This window comes from Oreochromis niloticus, linkage group LG2, assembly GCF_001858045.2.
Source record: "Oreochromis niloticus isolate F11D_XX linkage group LG2, O_niloticus_UMD_NMBU, whole genome shotgun sequence".
Taxonomy (NCBI): Eukaryota; Metazoa; Chordata; class Actinopteri; order Cichliformes; family Cichlidae; genus Oreochromis; species Oreochromis niloticus.
This window is the reverse complement of record NC_031966.2, coordinates 19,745,610-19,768,498: the sequence shown is the minus strand read 5'-3', so window position 1 is coordinate 19,768,498 and position 22,889 is coordinate 19,745,610. Positions and strand designations below refer to the sequence as shown.

Below are 22,889 nucleotides of genomic sequence, written 5' to 3'. Positions count from 1 at the left end.
GTTGAACTGCCTTTTATTGGCTTTTGATTGGGCCTAAAATGTTTAAATCTTCATTAAGATGACAGCAACAACGACAAAAACAAAAGGGACAGTTTGGCACATAGAACGATCACGCAGTTTGTGAAAAAAGAGGCCCAAAAGAGGAAGAGACTTTAAAAAAAAAGTGGCTCACAGAGTGACTTGGGTGAAAGGTTGCTTATCTCTCAAAATATGTAATCTCATAAACTATATGGTAATTCTTACAGGAAACCACTGGTTATATATATATTTTAGTATGTTCTTTAGAAATAGTTTAAACTTATTAAAGCACAAAGGTTATTATAGCACATGTGTGGTTATTTTAAAATGGCCTGTTTTTTCTTGTAGTGGTACAGCACATTTAAGACTTGCAGATTTGAACCAATGGACTGTTTCATGCATTTGAATACTACTGAAAGTGTTAAAGGAATAATACTAGACATTGATACCAAAAAAGTTAAAATGTTCATATGTTTTTTAAAGTTTCAGAATAAGTAAACTTCATGGAGTTGCGCTTTTGTGGTTTCAGACTAAAATAAGCTTGTGCACTACTTTGTGAGAGCTGACATCTAGTTTCCACTGAGTATTAAGCACAAACCACAAACTGTGTGAATACCTAGTAGTTTGTTTTTTTGGTTCAGAGCACTCTTTAACAAACACACAAATACATGCCTGATTTCTCATACGAGGGATAACGCGTGAACATTTTTTAATGAACTGCTTTTGGTTTCACAATGGCATCGGTTTTCAGTGTGAGCACATTTCATTTAAAGCAGGGCAGTGACCAAAGCAAGAATGCAAATCTGATGCCACATGCAAAAAATCTGCTGAGGCCACCACTCATGCTATGACCCACACAAATACAAATAAGAACTTGTAAGAACAGGTCACTGTACTGCCCTGTAGCATCTAGCTTGAGCATGCTGAGCGATGGCTTTTGAGGTTAAAGATTCAGATAAAGAACATATAGTTCTTTCCGTTTCCTTGATTAACATGATTCCAGCGTATACTGGATTCTGAAGTGTGACACAACGGCATACTTGTTCATTATACAACACATTATACTATATGACACCAGTAGTTAAGAATCTAATACAGATCTATTCTATAAAAATAAATGAATTAAAAAATCTATAATCATAACTTATTTTGGCTAATATTATTTTTGCTATTTTAGTACAATCATGGGTTGGCATCAAGCTATGGTAGCTCTTGTAGACCATTGATTCTAAAAGCAGTTAAAAATTCCTAAGCACATAACTTTTGGCTGGTCGAAACAGAATTTGATGGGAGATTTGAAGACAGAAATCATGATCTGGATTATGCTCTAGTTAAGATCTGAAATATTTCATTTGTATAGTTTCAAAATACGTTCAGCATTGCGTTTATGATTTACTTTCATGCAGTCAGAGTGCTGGCCTTCTGGATCATTTTTTGTGTCGTTTAATATAGAATTTTCAGAACCCCTCCTTCCAAACTTGAAAGATTGCTCACTTCTTGTAATCATATCAGGAGATGCCTCAAACAGCATGAGGTGTATAAAAATGATTTCAAATGGGATTTTCTTATTTCATAGAAATTATTACTGATGCTAAGTTATAAAAAATTAGGCATGCCTTTTGTCAAAACAGTTCTGACTTGTTGGGGCATGGAGGAGGGATCTCCAGGGGACTCCTGTGCTGTCTGGAATTTGGACTTTGGCAGTAAATCCTCTGTGGACTCTACAGTCAGGGCTTGTTCTGGCACATCCCAGAGATGCCCTTGGGTTGGGTACTGGAAACCTAGTATTGTGGGTGAGCGTCCCAGGCTTTTGAGTTTCTTTGAGCTGAACAACTGCAGGTGTTTCAAGGCTGCTGCTGTCAGGGACAATATGTCCCACATACTGAGATCATGTCCCACATTCTGAATGAATCATTCTGAATCAACTTAAGTCACAAAGCCACAGAGATGATTAGCAGACAAAATAGCAACCAGTTTCATAGTTACTAGAACAGAAAGAGAACAGATGACTGTAAGAAGACTATTGAATAAAACCATAATGACAGACATCAGCCACCGTTTATACTTTCTGTATTTCACCTACTGAGTGTGAGGAATTACAGTAATGGCAGTCACTGTCTCACCATGATTGAGTTCAAGTTTCCTGAGGGAGTTGGCTGGTTTAGACCTAGTTTTTCTTTTTGTTTACTTTTGGTTGAGTTTTTATTAGTTTCAGTGTTAGTTTCATTACTGGGGGTTGGAACCCAAGGCTTTCCAGAATGGGCAAGTTTTGGGAAAACCTGTACAGATATTACTGTAAAAACAGAACTTTTTGAAAGCAGTGACTCACAGCCTTGTAGACATCCAAAGTCTGACGATATAAGTTTCTCAAAGCCTGATCAGGTAAACTTTTAGAAAAATTTACCACACAAACAAAAGCTAGAACTAAGGATATTTTCTCCGTATTTTATTTGTTAGTTTACAAAGTTCACAAAATAGTTTCAGTTAGCCTTAATTTTTTCTATTTTTGTAAATAATTATTTTTTATGAGAACATTTTTTTTTAAATTAACTATAATAACATTGCATCAAACCACCTTTTGGTATCTGTCACATAATGCACAAACATATTCTTAGCTTGTTTCTATACCTATCTGGTCACTCTGCCTGTCATTGGTGTCAATGTTGGTGTGCTCACTAAGTTGATTTTATTGCTTGTATCCCAATGCACTTATCATTCAGGTCATGGTTGTCAAACAGAAGGCATTTGGAAAATGTGAAAGAGTGCATAGATTTAAAATTTGTAACTATATTTTCATACGTTTTACAGCTTCTCCTATTGATTGCCATTGCCCACACCAAAGTATTAAGAAATAGATAAACAATTAAATGAAGGAAAAGTTTCTTTTTTTAAACTATGCACTACAGAAATTTCTGCATTTTCTATGAATTAACATAAACTTGTTGTAAATGTTTCATAAACAGTCTGGACAATGCGCTGCCAGTAATTTTATACATTTGTCATATAGAAAAACTGAGAGTTATTTTTCTTATATTAAGACAAGTCAGGTATGAAATGTTTAGTTAAAAGTCTTTACAGTGACAGAAAGGACATTATCCCCGGTCTGACCCACTTAAGATCAAAGTGGGTTGTGTGTGGCCCACAAAGTACACTGACTTTAACAAGCTTGATTTAAGTTATTTGGGCGTATAAGATGTTGCCTAATGCAGAAACATACACAAAATAATTCAGCTGAGAAAAATGTGCAAAATGAAACTGAAACCTAGAAGTTCTTCCCATCTAGGGACGGGCGTCGATACTCCCTGACCTTTGGTGTCACGCTGGTCCCCCAGCACGGGAATTCAGACAACATTACCCACAGTGCAGTGCAAGCCGCACCTTCGCCGGGTGGAGCTTGTGAACGTGGGAACGTTGGTGGGCTGCTGCTGTTGCTGCTGGAGTGAAAATTGTTTGACAGGGAGGTGAGGCGACCTGTGCACGGGGGACTCGCAGGAGAAGTTAGTTTTTACCGTGGCGTTAGCCGGCTTTTTGAGTCAGCGGGAAGGCGAGACTCGGGGGCGACAAATGGTTCGTTCGAGTGTAAGCAACAGGGCTCAGAGCGAAATGTCAGGCAGTGTTTCAGCGTTGGACAGCGGGAAGCGCGACTAGTACACCGCAACGCGGAAAATATTCAGAGGGGAGAGAGAATGCGAATGGTGCGAAGATACCGAAATCAAACAAAATGGAAACGATGTAGCGTCGCTGCGGCATTTCATATAGCTAGAACTAACGTTAGAGTAAAGAATAGATAGCCAAGGAGCTAGCACGTTTACTAACATACATGTAAAGTTATTCACCAGAGGAACTGAAGCAGAGCCCGGAGGCGTCTGTTGAATCTGAAGAGTTCATCAGCATTGTGAAATAAAAGGAAAAAAAGATGCTACGGAGAAGACTGAACCGTTGGGTATGTGTGCCTGACACACACACACAGACACACACACACACACACACACACTGTTAGCTTATGACATCCAGCTGCCACTGCTAGCGTTTAACCGCTGTGGTTTTTTTGCTTCCCCTCCCCAAATAAAAATGAAGCGCTGAGCGTGCGCTTGCGTGATGTATTTCCCCTATGCTGTCTTCGCTGTAATTGCGATTGAATCCACACACATTGCAACAAACAGTTTTCCTCACACCGCCAGATAACACGAACCAGCTGTTGTCTCACTTCACGGCTCTCGTTAGTCAAGCAGCTGGTTGTTAGGTAAGTTCTTACCAGCCAGGAAGTCACGACAGATGCAAGTTGGCGCTAACGCGGAGTCAACTGCACTTTTAGTGCAAGTTTTACAGTGATGAAGGGAGGTATAGTCTGTCGTCATCCTAGCAACAATATTATTATCGTCATTAACAGTTTCAATAATACAGTGATGATAATGAAACATTTTAAAATGGGGTTCAAGTTCTAAAAAAGCAAACAGTGCACAAGAGCAATAATACCAGTAAACACCTGGAAACTACAGCTCGATTGAGAAGACACCTATGTCCAGTGAAATTTTTCTGTTCTCTGGGCTCCAAAAATGTATTCACTTATAAGTCAAAACAGAATCCATCAAACCAGGTGTGCTGCCTTGTGTTGTCTTTATGGTCCACATCTGTTGACTCAGTATTGATTAGTGAAGACAACTGTTTCATCCATTCAATTAATATAAATGCTATGAATGTCATTTGATCCAGGTTCTTAAATTTTGAATATAGAAAATTGGTTATATATATTGTACATACAGTGGGTAATTCATACTGTTAGTCTTGGTGTAAGTGAAACAACACATCTGTTAGTTGAAATCAGTGAATGTATATTTGTCCTCAGGAAGCATAATAGCACAGTCCCTGCTATGTGCTTGGCCATAAACATTTTTTTTCAGTAGAGGAAGGTGGTATTTTGCCAACATTAATCGCTTAAACATCATATTTCATAACTGGTGATTTAAATGCTTGCCTCTTTAAAGTCTCATCCACTGGTTTCATTGCCCTTCTCATCGGTTAATCATGAGTGGGCTAGTTGAAAGTGGAGTATCTGCGTTTATAAATGCTAAACCGCCTTTACTGCCTCTTTATCCACTTCTTATGCACCAGTAACCTGTTGTCACCACTGAGCTGAATCCCTCACACGCTGTGTGAGCAGTATAGATACTGAGAGTGAATAGGGAGAAGCAATATAATAATTATAGTTCCCGACCCTCCTCCTGGCCTCTCTCTAAGTGTTGCCAGGTCAGCTGGTTTTCCTGCTTGAGGAGAGGATTGCTGCTGTAATTTCTCTTCAGCGTGAGCTGTAAATAATATTTTGTGCAGGGCAGCCAGCCACACTATCATTGATGCATGCAGTGCTGGTATCTGAGGCTCTGGCTCTCTGCCTCCTGATTTTTCTCTGCCACCCTCCCCTTGCCCACGGGAGGTACACGTGCATCATGAAGAGGGAGAAAGATGGAGAGGAGGGAGAGTGACCAAAAAGGCACAGTGGAAGCCTCATGTGTTTACTTGACTCTCACACTATGATGTGCCGTGCTACTAAACCCGGAGTGTTTAGAAAATCATTAAAGATGGCTGTGGGAACGAGGGGGCTTTTCATGAGTAGGGAAGCTCCAGAGGTTGTAATGCTCTTGACAGGAATGCAAAATCACACAGTTGCCTTTGATGTTCATTCAAGCCCTTGAAGGCAGCAGTGTGATCTGTGCGAGGTGGAGCCTGGCAAAAATGTGATAGTATTATTGTGGAAGCCCTGCCTTGTGTTCAAGGAGAACAGTGCAAGCAAATAAAAACAACATCGCCCATGCAGCACCTCAGTTTCCTTTCCTTTTGCACCATGGTAACTACTAGATCTCCTCCTACTCAGTAGCTTGGTTAAAAACCCCACACGTGAAGTTTCAGTCTTTTATTTGGATTATGTTACAGTGCTGTAGAAAATATTTCTTCTGCTCAGTGGTGAAGTACACTGAGGCCTCACGTGATGTAGTCACCAGTTAAGAGAATGGAAGCTATGGTATGCACAAAAGCAGGAAGTGACCATATAGACAGAAACAAGGCTGACTTGTTTTTTGATCGTGGAATCCAAAAATATGTGCTAAAAATAGTTTTCCATTTAATTAATTACGAAATCAGTCAGCTGTTTAAATCCTTCTTTGAGAAAAATACCAAAAATTCTCCAGTGCCAGCTTGCTGCTTTTTGTCTTTGGACTTCACTTGTATATGCAAATTGACAAGGAACTAACCTAACTGACAGATTAGTTCATAATAAAATTCCCATCTGATTCTGAAAACTGGTAGTTTCTCTTTACTAGTATAAAAATAATTTGTTTGACAGCACTCACTGGACTGACCAACAATTAGAACAATGGGAAAGTCCAAGGATCTCAGTGATGATCTAAAAAAAGAACTGTAGATTTATAAGTTTTCTTTTGTAGCCATTTCTAAACAAATGCAGAATCTAAGAGAATCAGTTAAAACAAGTACAAGTTATTCTGATTTGTCACCACCTTGCCAAGGTCTGGAAGAAGACCCAAACTGTCACCAAAATGTCAGATGACGGGAAACTGGTAAGGGATCATCAAGGCTCAAGCCTGCCATGAACTGGAAACTTACATAATACAAATATCACTATCTACAGTGATGCAAGTTTTACACCCTCTTGGACTTAGTGGGTGCTGACCAAGGAAGAAGCCCCTGCTTCAAAATTGACACCTTAAAGCTTGAATGAAATTTGTAGCTGCCCACAGAAATGCCTTTAGGAAAAAGATTTTATGGAAGGACAAGACATTGATTAAATAAGTAAACTTGACCTTGATTGAGCTATGTGGCTACAATGACAAGTGGTGTGTTTTGAGGATTAAAGGTGAGGCTTTCAAACCAAACAACATTGCACCAGCTGTGAAGCATGGTGGTGGTAGCATCATGTTCCAGGCCTGTTTTTCTGCCAGTGGTACTTCTACATTGCACAGCGTGGATGGAATAATGTAGCAGGACCACCTTCAAATTCTTCAGCTTCACCAGCTTCGTTTACAAGCTTTAGTTGCCTACCTCAACAGGTAGACAATTGAAGCTTAGACACAATTAGATGTTCCAGGTTGGAAAATGATACTAAATTGGTTTTGGAATGGATAAAGCGGTATTCTGGAATTGCATTCCCAAAAATATGCGAAAAGTTATGGACTAAGTTGAAAAGCTGTGTCAATGCCAGTAAACCAACCAGTTTAAATTGATTCAAGTATCTTGACAAAGTTATGATAGAAGGTTGTAAATAACTGCCAAAAGCATCTTGCTAGTTAAGGTGCAACTTGCTAAGGGACCTTTAATCAAATATTAGTGGCAGTGTATGTATGTATGTATTTGAGATTTTTTTAAGTCGTTAAAGATTTATGCTGTACAATCATTTCACCCTGGCGACAGAACAGTTCAAATAAATCACTGAAAGCCTTAAATTACAATTAGCATATGTAAAGTTCTGACCACAATTGTAACTCTCCTGCTGTAAAATATAGAAGTCTAAAACCACCTCTCCATCAATCATCAATCTTTCCATGATGATCTGAGGCCTGCCTCAACTGTGAGACTACATGACATTACCAAAGAACTAGAAAGCAAGTCTTTACCTGAGAGAAAATGTTATTATATGTCAGGGGTTTCGAAGTTTGTATGTCAAATGATTTGGAAATTCCCACAGGTGAGCAAACCTGTTTGGCAAGTCAGTCAGCAGCACTCGCAGTTTTGAAATGTACACATCTTTCACAAACTGTATTAACCTGCAACCTATGTACCAATTATTGTTGCTCACACTCAAGTGTAGGGCTATAACAACACTAGAATTTCAAACTCAGTACTACTAATAAAAATAAGAGTCCATTGTCTTTTAAATAAATATTAGAATAACACTTGTCTGTATATTTAGCTACAGTCCTGTTTATTTCTGGCTCAGCAACACTGGTGAGACCCGTGGCCACGGTTTCTGTCTAGTTGCTGATAACCTTTTCTCGCCCTCAATCTGTGACTTTTAAGAGAAACATAACACTTTCTAGACACAAATAATTGTGTTAAATTCGTTTTTTAACACAGGTTGTGTGCTATAGTTTTTTAATTAATTTAATTTGCTAAAAGTTACATGTATAACATTAACATGTGTGCTGGACAGGTTAAAGTTTCCAGTAACTGGTTACTATTTATATGTTGTTGAAATGGAAGCTTTACTGTCTCCACAAAATACCCCATAAAGACCAGGGTGTTACTCTTTAAGGTGCTTTGCTGTTTCCCATGCTTCTATTCGAGTGCTAAACTGGCAAAGAGTGGAGAGGCTGTGTGAAGTATGTATGCTATGCTGTATGTCAGCTAGAGAAGACGAAGGCAGTACTGTTTGTATTAAGTAATAAGATTAGTATCTCATTATATGTGGGTTTATTTTTTTTTTTTGCGGACAACCCATACATACATAAGCTGCCTTTGTTATAAAGTAGAGCTGGGCGATATAAGATTTTTTCATATCACGATATGTTTTTTTCATTTCAGGCGATAACGATATATATCACGATATAAGCCAAATAACTATATTTGTAAGATTTAAATGTGCCGTTGCTCACAAGTAAAATGTGAAATAATCAGCAGCTTGTTTTGATTTAAATATTTATTTCCCATAATAAGTTCAACAGGGCACATGTACTTAAGGAACATGAGACTTCAGTTTCAGATAAATAAAGGCAAATATTGCAAACTACACAAAAGGTAGCCGCTAAAGCGTTTAAGTTTCAAAATAGAACAAACAAAACAGACTACTAAATTGTCAATTCCACTTAGAAACAAAATATTAATTCTAAAAATAAATCTTAGTTTGTTTTACAGAAGAACAGACAAAATTGACTAACTTTTGTCAATATCAAATAAACTGAGAACTAAAAGGAAATTCTCAATCTCTCCTTGTTGTATAGCTTAGCTATTACCTCAATTAGCTGCTTGAATCCTTCATTTTCGACCGTGTTTATTGGTAGCATGTCTTTAGCAAGACGGTAGGCTATGGCATTCGTTATGTCACTATGTCTCTTAGCTTTTTTGTCATATGGTAAGACGCTGGAGAAAGCAGACTCAATTGACTGTTGTTGCTTCGTAGGGATTCTCCTGGTTGTTTTCGATGACGAATTAGCGCTTTTAGTCTACGGAACTTCTCTGGCCCTTCCTTTCGACAATCTCTCCGGCATTGGAACCGTCATCTGTGTTCTCTTCGGTAACCTGGTCACCCAAGCTCTCGGTTGATTTTTCTCTAGCGGGCAAACTCATTTTCTCCATTAACCGGTCGGCACGGCGGCTGGCTGCTTCCCAAACAAATACACATGTGCGGCTGGGCACTTGTGCTGTACGTAACAAGTCACGTGACGTGACGCTGCGGCTGTGATTGGTTCGGCTATGCGCTACTTAATTTGGATTGGCTGTTCTTTTTTTTTTTTAAGACAGAGAGAGAGATGAGGTCTATCGCAATAGTTTCATGTTTCTATCGAGGAAAAAGTTATTTCGCAATACATATCGTTATTGTTCTATCGCCCAGCTGTATTATAAAGGATACTAAAAAAGCAAGTATTGAGGTGTTTTTAGAATTTTGATATAGGTGCTTTAGTTCTCCATTCTGGTCAAACTATATTTTAAACTTTCAGACTTTATCACATGTCCGCTTTTCTCAATAAAAGCTGACTTCTCATTCAGCAATAAAAGGAAATGTTTTTGTCTGCTGCTGTACAATAAGAAAAAACAGTATCTGCTTATGGCCTGCAAGTACTGGGGCAATTACTGCAGCATTACAAGCTATCGTACTTATCGTACTTTGGTTTGCAACATTATCTGTCCTTCAGAATGCTTCACATGTGTTTTTCCATGCTGGTCTGGCTTTTGACATGCTGACATCTGTTAACAACTAGTAGAACCTGTTGGAAACGTATTAGGGGCTTTCAGTAACTGATGAGAATCAAGAATTCCCGAACAGAGCTGTTACTCTTTGGTTAGCAGTGCATCTAAGCGCCATAGACCATAGAAGGCATGTAAAGTCATCTGATTTATCAGGCCTGTTTGATTAGGGGAGATGCATATTGATTATGTGTGCTCAGTTTTGCCACCATTAGTCTTGCAACCGTGAACTGGCTGGTGAAGAGAATTGCTTACTCTGATTTCTCTCATCCTTCCGCTCTCCGTCTGGCCTCTTGCACTCTGCCCAGTAATAGAAACACAGCCAAAGAAGCTCATCTGCAACACACAGCGGGATAATAAATATATTTAGCGTGGGGAGAGAGGTACCATGAAAGAATAAACGGCCTGCTGCGAGATAGTGGGCTGATGAAATATAGTGAGGGAGACCGGAAAGACCTGCGTGACTCAAGCCTGAAAAACTGTTGTGAATCTGGGGGTTGCCTCTTTGCACCTCGCAGTTTCCTTTCGAATGGACAGCCTTCCTATAGTGGAGGGGGCGGTTCAGGCTCAATACAAAGGGACCATGGATGGCTTTTTGTGGCAATTTTTCCACTTCCTTTTAAAACCTGGATTGAATTCTCAGTTTGTACCTCTAAATAATTCAGGTTGCTTCATTTATTTTGAATTCTCCTCACACTGCTCCTGCCGTTCCTGACCCCCACCTATCCTCACCAGGCTAGTGGCACTCAAAATGCATCCTCATCATCCATATATGTATAAAGGTTCATCCAGAGATTTTCTGTGCTATGGCTCAGCTCTAGCGTTACTCAGAGAGTGTTTGCAGTGAGATGTGAAGAGAATGCTGAGACGTGTGTGTTCTGGGTGTTTGTGTTTTTTGCTTCGTGTCTATGTCTCCCTCTGCGTGTCTGCGCATGGAGGAAGTCGGGGGGGGGACGTCAGCATCTGTGCTGTTTCATCATCCCAGTTTTTCATCGTCACCCAAAATGATAGGGTACTCGCTGACACAGAGAAAGAGGAACAGCATGTTAGGATTTAACGAATGCTGGAAGAAAGACGAACATGTCCCCTCCTACACGCTCATCGCTTAGGTAAAGCAACAGCCTCCAGTGATTATCTTCATGGCAAACTCCTGGCTAGGAAGGAAGTGTTGTTTAGTCAAAGGGTGAAAGATTTGTCTTTTTAATGTGGCTACAGTTCACTGAGAAGAAATGCTTAGTAGGAATACCACAGTCAACCATGCCTTCTAAGCAGTGGAAGCAGGGGAAGGAAAGGGCCACCATTGATTTTTGTCATTAGTCTTGTTGCTCTCCTATGCAGCGTCTTAGGATAATTAATTGAGTAGTAATTACAGTCAGTGTAGCTTGGTACATTATTAAAGATAATGTCATCAGAGGGGCTGTAGCTGAGATGGAGTTTTTTTTTTTTTTAAAGCTCGTCAGCATTAGGACGTACTGTAAATGCTTTTTTTGTTGGTGTTGCATGGCTCTCTGCCAGTGTGGTGTGGGGGGAGAAACCATTGTAGTGTATTGCAGTTTAGAAACCCATGCTCTACATGGGGAAAAAAAGCAGCCGCATCAAGAACTCATGTCTAAGTAGCTGAATCTAGTGATTTGACACACCCACACACACACACACACACACACACACACACACACACACACACACACACAAACAGAGTACAGAGGGTGTGCACTTAGCTGGAAAAACCATACCCCATCTAAGGCTAAACTACTTTGATATATAATTAAAGAGAAATTTAAGTGTGACTAGGCTGTAGTTTAAAATGTGCTCGCTTTTCCAGGCCTTAAAATGTGAAGTCTGGAGGTTTTCTCCGTGAAATCCCTGGAAAATAATGTGCTTTTCTCATTCTCCGCAGGACTTTAAGTTAACTGGTTGAGAACAAAGTGAATAGGTGAACAAAGTTCACACTCCTGAAGTCGACGTAAGTTACGTGTTAGTAAATGAATGTTTCAAGACTAATAAACCAGTTAAAAACATCCATGTCTATATTGTCTGACCACAGTCGTCTGTCAGCAGTTTGTGACTTCACGTGCATTTCCTGTTTTTAATATTAATGGGCTTTTATTGTGTTCCTTTAAATTTCAAAGGTCATCTTTTCTGATGTTACTCACAGAAAATACTTCAGCTTGGGGACGACCTTTAAAAGCCTCTCATGAAACCTGTTACTCACAAAACAACTATGGCTTTTAGTCATTTTACAAGTTGTCACTATACCAAAAGTGTCGCTATATGTGTCCGTGACCAAAATGTTTGAGGAAGTTGTTCCCAGTGCAAGGTCATGATGAGTTTCCCTCCTCCCCGTTGTCGAGAGATGCAGTGTAATATAGGTCAGTACCAGCCAATGGTACACTCCACTCTGTGTCTAGTACAGCTGCAGGCATGCTAGTGGAACAATGAGCCTTTGCCTATCCACAACAGCTCCTTAGGATCAGCCCGCAGTTCAAGTTGGACTGTTATTACTCTGAAGGCTATTCATCACAATGTGCAAACAGCGGACGAGGAAGAGAGTAGCCTTTAATATGGGGCCTTAATTCAATGCCATAGGCCAAGTGTTGCTGAATCCATAATGGAGGTAACTCCTATTATAGTATCATTATGGATTAATGTGTCTACCTTTTATTGATTTGGTAACCTTTTGTCTGAAACTGTTATTTGCTGCTATTAATGTTTTATTTATTTATTTATTTATTTTTGGAGAGGGAAACTCTATTAACTTAATTGCAAAATTCAGGTCTGTTGCATTGTGTCCAAGTGTGTTGCTTAAGAGACAAATGCTGTTCAAAGCTTTTTGTGTGTGTTATTATGTGCTGAACCACTGTAACACTGTATGGGAAAGAAGCAATAGTCGTTCTATTTTGTTAGGAGAGTAAACGTCCCTTTTTAAAAACCTTTTAACTGAACTTTGTCTAAGCTTGTAGTCTCCTCAGTAAAACTGTTTTTATTCTAGGTGTTCCACTCATAATGAAGGGAAAGAAGGTGACTTTGAATTCTAATGTAATATAAGTGCAGTAGAGCTTTTGTAGTGTGTTCAGATTCAGATCAGCCATGTAACCAGTGGTTGCTGATATATTTGTGGACCATTTATTGGGTCATTTTTCTTTTAAACTGGACAAAACTGAGCAGTCAAGGGGCCTAAATGAGGGTGAAGAGCACCTTTTGAGCAGCCTTTGAATGATCAAACAGGTGACAAACACATATGCTATTAAATAATCTTGATGCACATCCTGTAATGTGTGGCGCTAACTGTGTAAAACTACCAATATGTGACTAGCTTACATAGCATAGACTCTGGGATAGCTCAAAATGTCTTTGGATGAAGGAATGGGGATTTCAATTCTGGAAATCTTTTTGTATTTTGAATCTCAGTTAGGTTTAAAAAAAAGCTAAAGGACTTTGTACTGAAATTAGACAAAATAGCCCATGTAAGATTGCTTGATTTAGAAATTGTTTTCCCACACAAGAAATACAACAAAGAGGTGAGTACTCCTCAAAGTCATTGTAGTAACAAAGCTTTAATTTTGTGCCTTTGTGCTATATTTTCCTCAAAGGAAAATGTAGCCACTCTAAATTCTTCTGGTATGGGCAGTGAGCACTTGGATGTGTAATCAAAATTGAGAGAGTTACAATTAGTGAGACCGAGTGAGCATGCTGGAATAGGACAGGCAAGTGGGCTGACAAGAAAAAGAGAGAATGTAACAGAGCAATGTGCCAGAGAGAGAGCTGCAAGGCTGAACAGCACTTACTCAGCCCATGCATCTCTCTCCTTTTATTCAAATAGTCATTACTCAGCTTTTTTTTTTGCTTGTCATAATCACAGCTTTAAGTTTCTGTTAGAATGTTTTTCCTGTTGTCATTAACGGTTTTTAAAACAGTTTACTAGAGACGAAGCATTTGTTCTGGCAAGCCTTCCAATACTGTCAGAATCCTTTTGGGTGTTTAGGCATATATTTTATGTCTCGCTCACACTTTCTCCTCAATGTGGGGAAAAATAGAAAACAAAGATCGAGTTCAGTGACATTCTCAGTGTAGTGCAGGTTGTACACATGCAGCATGAACAAGAACAAACATTCGTCCCCAGTGCTCTCTCGTCTTTGCACAGCTCCCTCACACCTCATTAAATATATTTAAGTAGCTTTTCTGAGTGCATTTTTTGAAGCTTAATGACACAGCTCCTGCATTATGTACTGGAAGAGCTTAGTGTTTTTGTCCCTGCTGCACAAGGTTATAAAACCACCGATGGAGACTGATCAGAACAAAGCTGAGCATACTGTATTCTTTTGGGCTTACATTTTCAAATTGCTTGAACAGTTTAGTAAGAAAAAGTTACAGCATCAATTTAGTTTGACCACAAAATCTATTTGTGTCCAGAAAAACAACACTTGCTGAACCATTGTCACACTTTGTCAGTAGATTATTTTTTTCTTCTGCACACCACAGTGTCATCTTTACTCCTTGCAAGGCATGCACGTATAAGCTGCTGGAGACACAATTCAGTTAAACCTTGACAGAAGGCTTAACAGCAAAAGATCAGAAAACACTTTCTTGTCCAGAGAGAGAAATTGTGCGAGCCAAAACCACTTCTGGCGTTCTCTGTAACAGACTTGCTGGCCATAAATGGTAACATGTTTGTGTCAATGAAGCAGCGTGACAAAGAACTGGATTTCTTCTAACATTCCGGTGTCATTTACACCTCAGGATCATCTGAGGGTTTTGCATTTCTGCTTTGGAAGACAAAGAAAAAAACGTCACTATTGAATCTGCCATTTTCTCTAGGTGAAGTGTATGAGAATACGCTCTTATGTAAAGACAGAGATCACGTGCAGAAAGAATTCATAACAGCACAGCCACAAAGTACTCAGTTTATCTTGATTGTGTGGTACAATTTTTACTGTGGATTGCTTGATGTACAGTTGTGGTCAGGAGTTTACATACACCCATGGGCATGAACATCATGGGAATTTCGGGCTTTTGCTGATTTCTTTAAACTGTTTCTCTTTCTGTATTCCACATAGAGTTAAAATTATTGAAACGGGCTCAAATCACTCAATCACAAGTGTTGCTGAAGGTTCTACAATGCCTTTTAACTTAACAAAGCCAAGGCCTATTAGCTTCATCTTAGTGATCATGATGGACTACAACTGGCAGCTATGTATGTATGTAGCTATGTAGGCACACATCTGCCTGGGAGGTCAAGTGTTAGTTTGTTGCTAGTGTGAATGTGAATGGTTGTCTATTGTGGTACAATGTGGTGAAATGGTCTGCCCAGTCTTTTGCAGTTTGTTGGTTGGTTTATGGAGTGTTTTGTGTCTTATGGTATGAATTATGCAAGTATTGCTCACAGGAACGGCACAACATCATGTTCTTGTACACAGCCACATCTGACCTACTTTTGGCTTGGTTGTATCATTTTTAGAGCAGAAATAATTATTAGGTACACCATAATAGCTGTTCAGTCGGTCTATCTCTATTATAATATAATATAATATAATATAATATAATATAATATAATATAATATAATATAATATGATATAATATAATATAGGAGTGTGTGTCTGTATGTGTGAGGAAGAAATATAATGCAGTCAAATACAATACTTCAAACTGCGACACAAGAAAAATGACCACAGTGGTATCAACATCTCAATGATACAGTGCCAAAGGCATTAAAAATACATAAAATAATCATTTAAAAATCTGCGCTGTCAGAGAGTTGTGGTTGTGATGGATTGTGATACAACGAAAGGCCTTGTAATTTTCTGGTTACTCAGTTAGTTCTGCTTACAACATGCAGATTGTGACAAAACAGGATAGTCACTGAATAGTGAGATGGTGTGACAGCGCACAGTGTCATCAGACCAGAGTCCTCATTGGGTGTTTGGCACCAGCTGAATGCAGTCTTACATTCCCCTCGCTCTCACTGGAGCACCTTTCCCCCTCCGTCCAAGCCTGTGCTTATTTCACAATGTGTGCATAATTTAATTTAGGGCATATTTTAATGTAAAGTTTTAAGCTCCGCTCAATTTTCTAATGCACCATTTATTTTTGACTGAGCAATTACATCTCAGCTCGATTGACCATTGGATATTTGCTTTATTGATCTCCATTCACTTTTAGTAGCTGGTGCTTTATCATCAAGGGTGAATACAGTTTGATATTGACATACTGGCACTTGACTCTGCTTTACTTACTAACATCACTGCCATCGAATGGATTTGTTTGACCTTTGACAGTGAAGCAGAGATAATGCAATAAGTTCTGTTTTTCCTTACATTAGCATTTCTTCTACGGGCTTTAGCTCACTTTTTTGGAGATGAGCATTGCAATCACGTAACTGCTCAAAAATGAAGCGGCCCCCACCATCTGACCCTCATTATATTTTACAGTGACTCCACCACTAAATCAATGGCCGTTCAATAGTTCTATTCTTATCTTTAGTGCCGTAGGGCATAGACTATTTCCTCATTTAATACAGAATACTTTTTCCAGTTTTCACCATGAGTTATGTTTGTGTTGGTGCCGCTTCTTTTTGAGAACCCTCACTGAGGTGACAGGGTTTGCTTATGTGTGCTCTTTCACAGCTTTTAAGCACCATTGTTGGCTTAGTCTGCATTACAAGTAGCATTTTTTTCTGACTGATCCCTGACCTTAAAACTATGGACAGAAGCCAGTAATCTAGTATTGCTGGCTGTCTGGTTTATCAACCCGTAAAATAAAAGCCACAGCCCTTGAATTCTTGGATTCAATTATATTTTAGTTGTAGAAGGTGTGTTTACTTACATTTTATGCTGTGGAAGAGCAGCCCTTCGTAAAAGTGTTCTGTTGTTAACTACTAGTTAAAAATTTGCTTTTACAGTTCTTTCAGAGTCCATAGGACAACTTTCACAGTTACTTCTTCTAAACAGAGTCAGTAGAGAGATCCTTGGTTTATTGCTCCTGGGGGTAGATTTTTGCTGTTTGATATAGGGGTGTGTGAAATATGGATATGCATCAAATCTTGGATCCTGTTGTACTTCCTTCCTCTCACACTCCTCTTCCCACTCACACTCTGTTTGCATCCGGTCCTGATGGAGTGTCACTGTATGCTGATAGGGTAGGGGATGCTAAAGTTGACATCCATACTGAGGTGTGAACGTGGCTGCTCATGCATAAGGGAACATTATGTAAACCTGTTGGCTCCCTTTTCTAGTCTGGACTATAGGAAAGATGGGATGTTTTTTACAGAATTAACACTAAGAATTTGTTCTTTATTTAGTTTTTTTCCCCCCCTAACTATTAATGAGAAGCAAATGGCTGCATAAATTCATTATGAATGCTGTGATTTTTATTTTTTTATTTTGGTCCCTACTTGCATAAATTAGACTTCAAGTGTTTGAGGCCATTCTTTGATCTAACCCCTTGTTTGAAACAGACTTTGGGAAGCTTGCTGTCCAGGTGGCCGCAATTCACATGTTCCCTGGCACTTGTCCAGGATCAGATGTTCATGATAATTTGTCTCCTCAGCCCACATGCTACTGGCCTTTTATATTAGATAAAGCAGATCCCCTGCCAGCACAACTTTAATTATTTACAGTCACAGTATTAGCAGAACAACTTATGCTTGAACAGAAAATATAGCTATTTTTAAAACATGTGGCTAGACTCCTCACTTGGACGATGAAATAAAATGACTACAGCACGCAAGCGTATTTTCTGACACTCTTTCTGTGTGTCTTCTTTGTGTCAGTGTCTGATATTATTTGCTTATGCAATGACATTTGAAATTAGGCATTCATCATTGTTTTTTGTTTTAAAAATAATTTGGCTTGTGAAAATGAAGTACTTGTTCACAATATCAAGAGTTTATGATTAATCCCAGAGATGAATCGCCTGTCTGTCTGACAAGTAGTTCTTTCTGTTATGGTTGTATAGAATGGTCTTTTTTTTTTTTTTTAAAGATATTAATGCCTAAGCTAATGTGCATAATTGTACATAAATACAAGGGGACTAAACAAAGACATATATACATTTGGACTATGCGTCAAATATAGTAATTTGATACTGGTTACATACATTAAATTGAAAGTACACTGAAAACCACTGTCAGCTGTGTAGTGTATATGAGTTTTCTGAAGAATATAGAGCTGTAAGACTGTAAGTATCTGACAGCCTGAGGTAGTTTCTCTTCTGTCATTATTCAGTATCCAACCCAATGCCCAGATGAAGTGATTGATTGGTGAGTGTGTGCTACTTTGATATGAGAGCACTGTGATTGCAGCAGGAAACTACATCTGTATGCCAGGTTTCCAATAATCGGTTAAATTCACTAGTTATCCAACGTATGAGTACAATATAAAAATAAGTTGACTAAGCTCGTCCATAGAGAATCATAAACCTGCTAATTTTAAAAATTACAACACTTGATATTGGCATCATATTGGTAGTAATACAGTATGTTGTCGTTGATAATTTGTTTCACTCCTACATCAAAGGATGGCACATTAGAGTATGCAGCTTGTTTGACGGCAGATAAGCTTAACAGAAAAGGTATTACTTAAATCTGCTCTACTCCTCATATAAATATTTGTGATGCAGCTTGTGAAAACTGGGCTAAAGTCCAAAAGGTTTCACCGTTTACTTTTTTTGTTTCCGAAAATCTCAAAACTTCTAGATCAGTAAGCATAAAATATTTCATTGATCTACTATTAATTTTTACCTTAAAGATCGCAAGCCATGTTTATTCTGCAATGATGCATTTGGATAAAGACCCATAGCATGTTTGTTAATGGTTAAACTTTTGATAAAAACTCTGTTAGGTTGCCAAGAAACCATCCATCAATCACAATCCAGTCCAAAGATGGAAAAGTTTCCAGCATCATTAAGAAGGTAAATTTAGTTGGTTGACCGGTTGCTGGATGACTGGGGGTTTTGCTTTATGAGGTGTTGTTTGTTTGCAGTTTATACAACAAAAACTGTTCAGTAAGCTACATTTTTCTGACATAGTTTTTGACATTTGCAGAGAGCAAATTTAAAATGAGATACAAGTTAAGACTGGAAATATTGGAAAGGCTGGTTTTATTTGATTGAGATTTCCAGCTGCACGCAAAAAAAAAAAATGCCACAGTCTATCAGCATATTTGGCTTTTTGCATGCTGCAATACATTTTTTCTTTTGGTTACAAATGGAAATGTCGAATTATGAAATGGGGAAAGAAGCAGTTAACAACTGAGTCTTAAATTTTGAGTAGTAGTAGTAAAGTAGTTAGCTCTGAATTTGAAAGTTTTCACAAATCCCAAATACTCCTGACATTTACACATGCTCATCATGTTGTTAAAGCTCTCAGTGGGAGGCCTAACTTTTTAACATGGGAAAGATAATTTTCAGGTATACTAATGATATAGGTATAACTTACATGGGCAACAGTTTGTATATTGTAAGAGTCAGGCTAATCTCTCCATAGTGAGACGGGAATATCCTTGGGGATAAGAAAGATGTGAATCGAAAGCAAGTATTGTAGGTCTGGCTAATGCATTGTACTGCCTTTGTTGTTATCATGATTTTCCAGCCCTTGTAGTTGTCCAGCTAATGCCTTGGCCAAGACTTTTAGGTCATACTTGGCATTGTGGGGACAAAAAAAACTGAGATTGTGCTCTGTTTTGATTTTGGATAGATTTCCTGTTCAGTGATAATGAATCATCACTCTTGGCACTGATGTTTTCTGTATTTATCGGAATGGATATTGGCTAGATATTTCCTTGAACAATAATAAAATTGCAAAATCCCTCTGTGGAACAGTGTAGTGACATATTTAACAAACCGTGTGTGGGCTCTTAGTTAAAAAGAGATGTGTAGTCAAGGTCTTCTCTTTTTCCACACAGAGAAGAATAAACCTTTGTCCTACCTGACAATTTATCACTTTGATTTCTCATGTGAGTTTCCTTTTTTGGGTTGGTATTTACAGTTGCTCTTGAGATTTATGTAAGGTGAGCACCATGGAAGTTATGACAACAACCTGGCTTCTGTGATTTACCTTATGTGCCTCTTTATCATTTTGGCAGGACTCAGTATACCTCTGGTTGCTGAGCAGGTTCCTCAAATCTTTTCTCTTTCAAATATTAAATGAACACACACATCCACGTTACAGTGCATACTGCATTAGGACAAATACAGAAATCTAAGTTTGTATACTGTATATGAAAGATGCAACATCTCCCAAGTTTCAAGTTTGGCTTTTGAAAATTTAGAAATCCACTTTCTTTGCCTTGTCTGCTAAAGTTTGAAATTTCTAGCTACCTTAGTTACCTAGTTTATAAGGTGCTTCACTCACTTTGATATTAAACAGGTTGCTATTGGTAACAACTGGACCCAGTGGCGTCGCGTGTGTATTCAAGAAAATGCAGGTTCTGTTTTCACTTGATTTATTTTTTTAACTTTATTGAACATTTTGCATAATATGAAACAAACATAACAGAACGTGTACATACATTTATATAATCTGGAAATGAATTTCACCTTATTTTGAAACCTCTTGAAGATTCTGACCCTTATTGAATTTTTATTTAGCCATTTTACAATATATTGTCCAGTGTCCAACAGTTTTCCACTTTTCAAATCTTCATTTTCTACTTCACAGTCAAAACTATAATCTCATAATTATATGGGTGGAATTTAGACATAATTAGACTCTGCTTCTGTCTGCAACTATTAAAGAATGTGCAATCTTTTTAAATTTGTATTAGATTATGGATCAAATTTGGACTTTTTCCCGCCAAGAAATTCAAGACTCTTGAATGGTGCACACTTGATTTTGTTAGAAGTACCCAAAGTGGTTCAGTATTTAAATGACAGGAAGAACAGTGAATTACTAACATGTCCTCTTCCTTTTTTTCTCTCCTCTATTTATCTTAACCCCCATCCCTTCTCTCTAGTTTGGTGGTGAGGACAGAAGAGTAGACAGTAGGACTATCTATGTTGGTCATCGGCCGTGTCCTGCCAATGAAGTTTTCATCCCACCCAAGTTCTGCGATAACAGGATTGTGTCCTCCAAGGTAAAAACATCACACTCCCATGCATTTGCCAGGGCTCCAGTCTGGCAGTGCACCAAGATTTTTGTTTGCTCCTAAGCTTGTGTTATGTTTTATCTACCTGTAGGTAGTTCTGTTTTCTTATTTAACACTTGCAAAATGAACTCTTGAACAGTCGTCAGCATTCCAGTGGCTTCCTTCCTTTGTTTCCTGTTCCGACTGCTTCTCCTCATACTTGTCTTGGCTCCCAATGGAAGGCGATTATTTGTCTGTCAGCGGAGCACAGACTGTGGCAAGGAAATACATGGCTGCTATTAATGTACTGGAACGGTGGGCAATTCAGGCTTCCCCTGGGCTCTGACTACAACCCCCCTCCTTTACCACCCAAGTCTTACTCTACCTGTTAGTTCTGTGTCAACAGCAGTCTTAAGCAAGTACTGACTGGCTGGCTTGTGAATATTTAAGGTGAAAGTGATCAGGGGAAGCAAGTGAAGTGATAATAAAATGGCTCTAGGATTTATAGTGATGCAGAGCATCTCAGCGAGGAAGGGTCAATCTATTGGTTTCTGCCAGTATGTCAGGGTAAGCAATCTTTAATTACCCCAGCTGCAGTGTTTATTCTGCCTTGTGCCTCTGCTCTTCCTGTTGCTTTCCAGCAGTGTCCAATCTCTGCCTCTTCTCTCATGTTCTCATTGCTCCTGCACCCTCCAACCTCTCTTTCTCGTTACTTTCACCCTCTTTACTTCTTAGCGAAATGAGATGGGCCATTCTGCTCTTGTGGCATTTCAACACTATCCCCATGCACTCCACAAAAAGGGCTTTATTCTTGTTTCTGTGCAAAGCTGTGTAGACGTGCTTTGTTATTTGACACAAGGTTACCAGCGGGGTATCATTGAGAGGTCTCTCAGGGAGTTTTGCAGATAAGTATTGCTTCAGCGCCGATGATATCAACAGTCATGGCCACTTAAAAAAAAAAAAAAGAAAACACAAAAACAGTCACCCACCTCGTAAGTTCATTGACTCTGCATTCAAGGGTAGCCAAATATAAGAGATACATATCTAATCTGAATCAGTGGAATACCTGTGGTCCCCCAAGGCCTGTCTCCCTAGTTGGTGCAAAGAACAGAGACTATAAGCTATTGAAGTTGCCTTCCTATTTTCCTTCCCCAGCTCAAACAGAATACACAAATACAGGACTGTGGATATTTAATGTCTCTAATCTCTCTTCCTTTGCCAAGCCTTTCTTTAACTTGTCTGAGTCTGGTTACAAAACATGGTAGAGTAGAAAAGTCACAGAGCGCAGAGCAACAAAGAAAGTCAACAACCAGTCATTTCTATTTTATTTTTCTGTGATTTCTTGTTTTTACATGTGTGCTTCCTCTTTTCTCACCCAACAGTATACAGTATGGAACTTCCTACCAAAGAACCTGTTTGAACAATTTAGAAGAATTGCCAATTTCTACTTCCTTATCATCTTCCTGGTGCAGGTAAGGGCAAGCTTTGTCTGTATGCCAACTCAAACAGTGATAAGTGATATAATTTTTTTTAAAATAAGGACTTCATGGTTGCCTCTTGTTTTTTTGACTGTGTTAATTTGTAGTCAGGTCCTCCGTATGAAGGCTAGTTTCGGGCCGCATTATGTTTTTTTTTTTTAAATTAAGTCTGAATAGGTCAGTGTAAGCGATCGACATGCTGGCTGTGTTCCCTGCATAAAAAAGGGGTGTGAGAAACTACGTCCATGTGCATGTAGCCATAGCAGGTGTGCAACAGTAACAGGAAAAGTGTGTGTGTGTACAATTATATCAGACATGAAACTGCTCTACCTTATTTCCTTACTGGGCGTGTTCATTTTGCGTGAACAGCAGAAGGTAAAAAAACCTCTGTTTTGAAGCAAGTTTATATTGAAGACACACTGATCA

The 22,889-nt window shown here is 38.8% G+C and overlaps 1 protein-coding gene across 9 annotated transcripts in view; it reads left to right on the top strand.

Moving 5' to 3' along the window:
* Nucleotides 1–3,384: 3,384 nt before the first annotated feature.
* atp11c (ATPase phospholipid transporting 11C (ATP11C blood group)) overlaps nucleotides 3,385–22,889 on the top strand; it is a 43,022-nt gene continuing 23,517 nt past the window's right edge. For 8 of the 9 annotated variants that reach the window (XM_013271363.3, XM_013271364.3, XM_025911077.1 and 5 more), the window contains exons 1-3: nucleotides 3,385–3,961; nucleotides 20,875–20,994; nucleotides 22,368–22,457. In XM_013271363.3, coding sequence (XP_013126817.1) covers nucleotides 3,935–3,961; nucleotides 20,875–20,994; nucleotides 22,368–22,457 — 237 coding nt within the window. In that variant the 5' untranslated portion in view covers nucleotides 3,385–3,934. Of the gene's footprint in view, nucleotides 3,962–12,377; nucleotides 12,542–20,874; nucleotides 20,995–22,367; nucleotides 22,458–22,889 lie in introns of those variants that run through there. The other variant, XM_013271362.3, reaches the window with a different exon arrangement.